This window comes from Octopus bimaculoides, chromosome 14 (genome assembly GCF_001194135.2).
Source record: "Octopus bimaculoides isolate UCB-OBI-ISO-001 chromosome 14, ASM119413v2, whole genome shotgun sequence".
NCBI lineage: Eukaryota > Metazoa > Mollusca > Cephalopoda > Octopoda > Octopodidae > Octopus > Octopus bimaculoides.
The window spans coordinates 39,783,201-39,785,407 of NC_068994.1; the positions used below are offsets into that span (position 1 = coordinate 39,783,201).

General features: G+C 28.0%; 1 protein-coding gene across 5 annotated transcripts in view; it reads right to left on the reverse strand.

Annotated features, from left to right (window-relative positions):
* The window catches only part of LOC106872380 (protocadherin beta-15), a 640,647-nt gene that overhangs the window by 133,469 nt on the left and 504,971 nt on the right, over positions 1 to 2,207 (reverse strand). For 2 of the 5 annotated variants that reach the window (XM_052973044.1, XM_014919355.2), the window contains exon 4: positions 861 to 1,596. The exons of the other annotated variants lie outside the window; for them this stretch is intronic. In XM_052973044.1, the coding sequence (XP_052829004.1) occupies positions 1,322 to 1,596 (275 nt within the window). In that variant the 3' untranslated portion in view covers positions 861 to 1,321. Of the gene's footprint in view, positions 1 to 860; positions 1,597 to 2,207 lie in introns of those variants that run through there. 5 annotated transcript variants of the gene reach the window in all.

Genomic DNA, 2,207 nt, shown 5'->3' on the forward strand with positions numbered 1-2,207 from the left:
ATATATATATATATATATATATATATATATATATATATATATATATATATATATATATATACACATATACACACACATATATATATATACATATATATATATATACAAATATATATACACACATATATATACATTTACACACAAACATACATTATACGCATGCAAACACACACACATATATATATATATATATATATATACACATGTACACACATATGTGAAGCAAATATTATGATTGAGAAATAATAGAAAGATCAGGAGAAAAGCTGGAAGAAATAATAAGAGAGAGATCTAAGATAAATTACCATTATATACTATGTTCACAATTCTAAATTCTAGCTGCTTTTGAAATGTCTGCTACATCAAATGATGAGACTAAATAGAAAATGCTGCTGGTATAATCATAGATTCCAGATTACTACCTATTACTTATTTAAATGTAAGTGGTAAAGATTTTGAGAGGCTGTAGGAAATTATGAAAATATGCATTTAGAAGCTCTTAACTTGCTAATTAAAGAGAATTTCCTTGAAGATGATATAATTTATCTCAGAAAAAGAAACTCTTATCTCAGTGAAACCAATTAAAGAAGTTTTATGTATCCAAATAACACTACTGGTGACAATAAATTAGATCTACACCAAATTAGCAAATGTCTGTTAAAAATGGAAATATCACTGGTTGAAACATTTTTTCTATCTACACTTGAAACTGTGTTTTGATGTATATGTCAATGTGTATGATCTATATATCTATGTGTGTATTGTGTAATGCTTGTGTGTGATATATCATGTGTGTATGGTGTATATGCCTATGTGTGTATGATATATTATGTGTGAGTAGACATAGATAAATAAACATATACATACAAATGTATTTATTTACGTAAGTATGGTGAATATACATACATCCATATACATTATACATAAATATACCTATATCCATATGCATACATTGTCACATGTGTATACATGTGTATACATATATGTTTGTTGTGCGCATAGATGTGTGTGCAATTTTCACTCACCACACATTCATATACAAATAAAATCCATTAAGTTTTCTTCTATTTTTGACTTCATTGATTTTTTTTTTCTAAAATTCATCTAAATTAATTTACAGATAGCTTGGTGGAAATAATGTTAGTTTAAAGGCTCACAAAACAGTTTTAATGTATATTTGTTAACTTACACATAGCACCCGTATACTGCTATAAACAAGCATTCATTTTAAAGCCTTTCCAGTTTGCTCTCATTAAAACTACCAAAGAAGCTTTATAACACATTTGTAATCCTTATTTTTCAAATAATTACTGTTATCATTTTAATTGTCTGAGTTGTTTGGAAGTGCAGGAAGAGGTTTTGAGACATTGAAAGTGTTTCTTGTTGGAAGGTCCCAAGGTTGCAAGACTAGTTTACAGTTTCTACTGCCAACTGAGGTAGGTATTTGGTTAATATCTTCACTGTATATATTTTTATTTATATTAGAATGAAATGTATGTCTAGCACTGCTGCATGTATCCAATTGTCTGGAAGGAGTTTGAGGTAAAGAATTTCCATAGGTTTTCAGGAACTTTTCCATTTTGCAAGAATTAGGACCTACAAAAGTAAATAACAAGTTGTTGATTTTTTTTCTCTTCTTGTTTTTGTCAATAATCACAATTCTTTTGAATCTCAATATTATATTTTATTTTTTACAATATTGCATTAGTTTATTTGCATGTATAAGTGTGTGTGTGTGTGTGTGTGTGTGCATGCATGCATGTGTGTAGTGTGTGAGACAGAGAGAAATAGAGAGGAAGAAAGAGAGAGAGAGAGAGTTCATGTGTGTGTAAGACAGAGTATATTAGTAATTACTGGATAAAAGTGGAGTACATATACACAAGTTTGCGAGTGGATACAGAAGAATATGAATGCATAAGACTGAGTATATATATATATATATATATATATATATATATATATATATGTCTGAGTATCTGCAAATATGTATGTGAAGGCACATGGAAAGGAAAGGTCAAGAAAAAGAGAGGGAGAGAGAAAAGAAGAGAAGAAGTTGATAGAAAAATGAAAGAGGGAGAAAGAAGGAATATGATTGCGTTATGAGAATTTGAATATTTGGATCTGTTTTGGTTGATATATTTAGATTTATTTTATACAATATGTAATTTTACACTACAAAAATAATTTCAAGTTATTTACCACTTAAA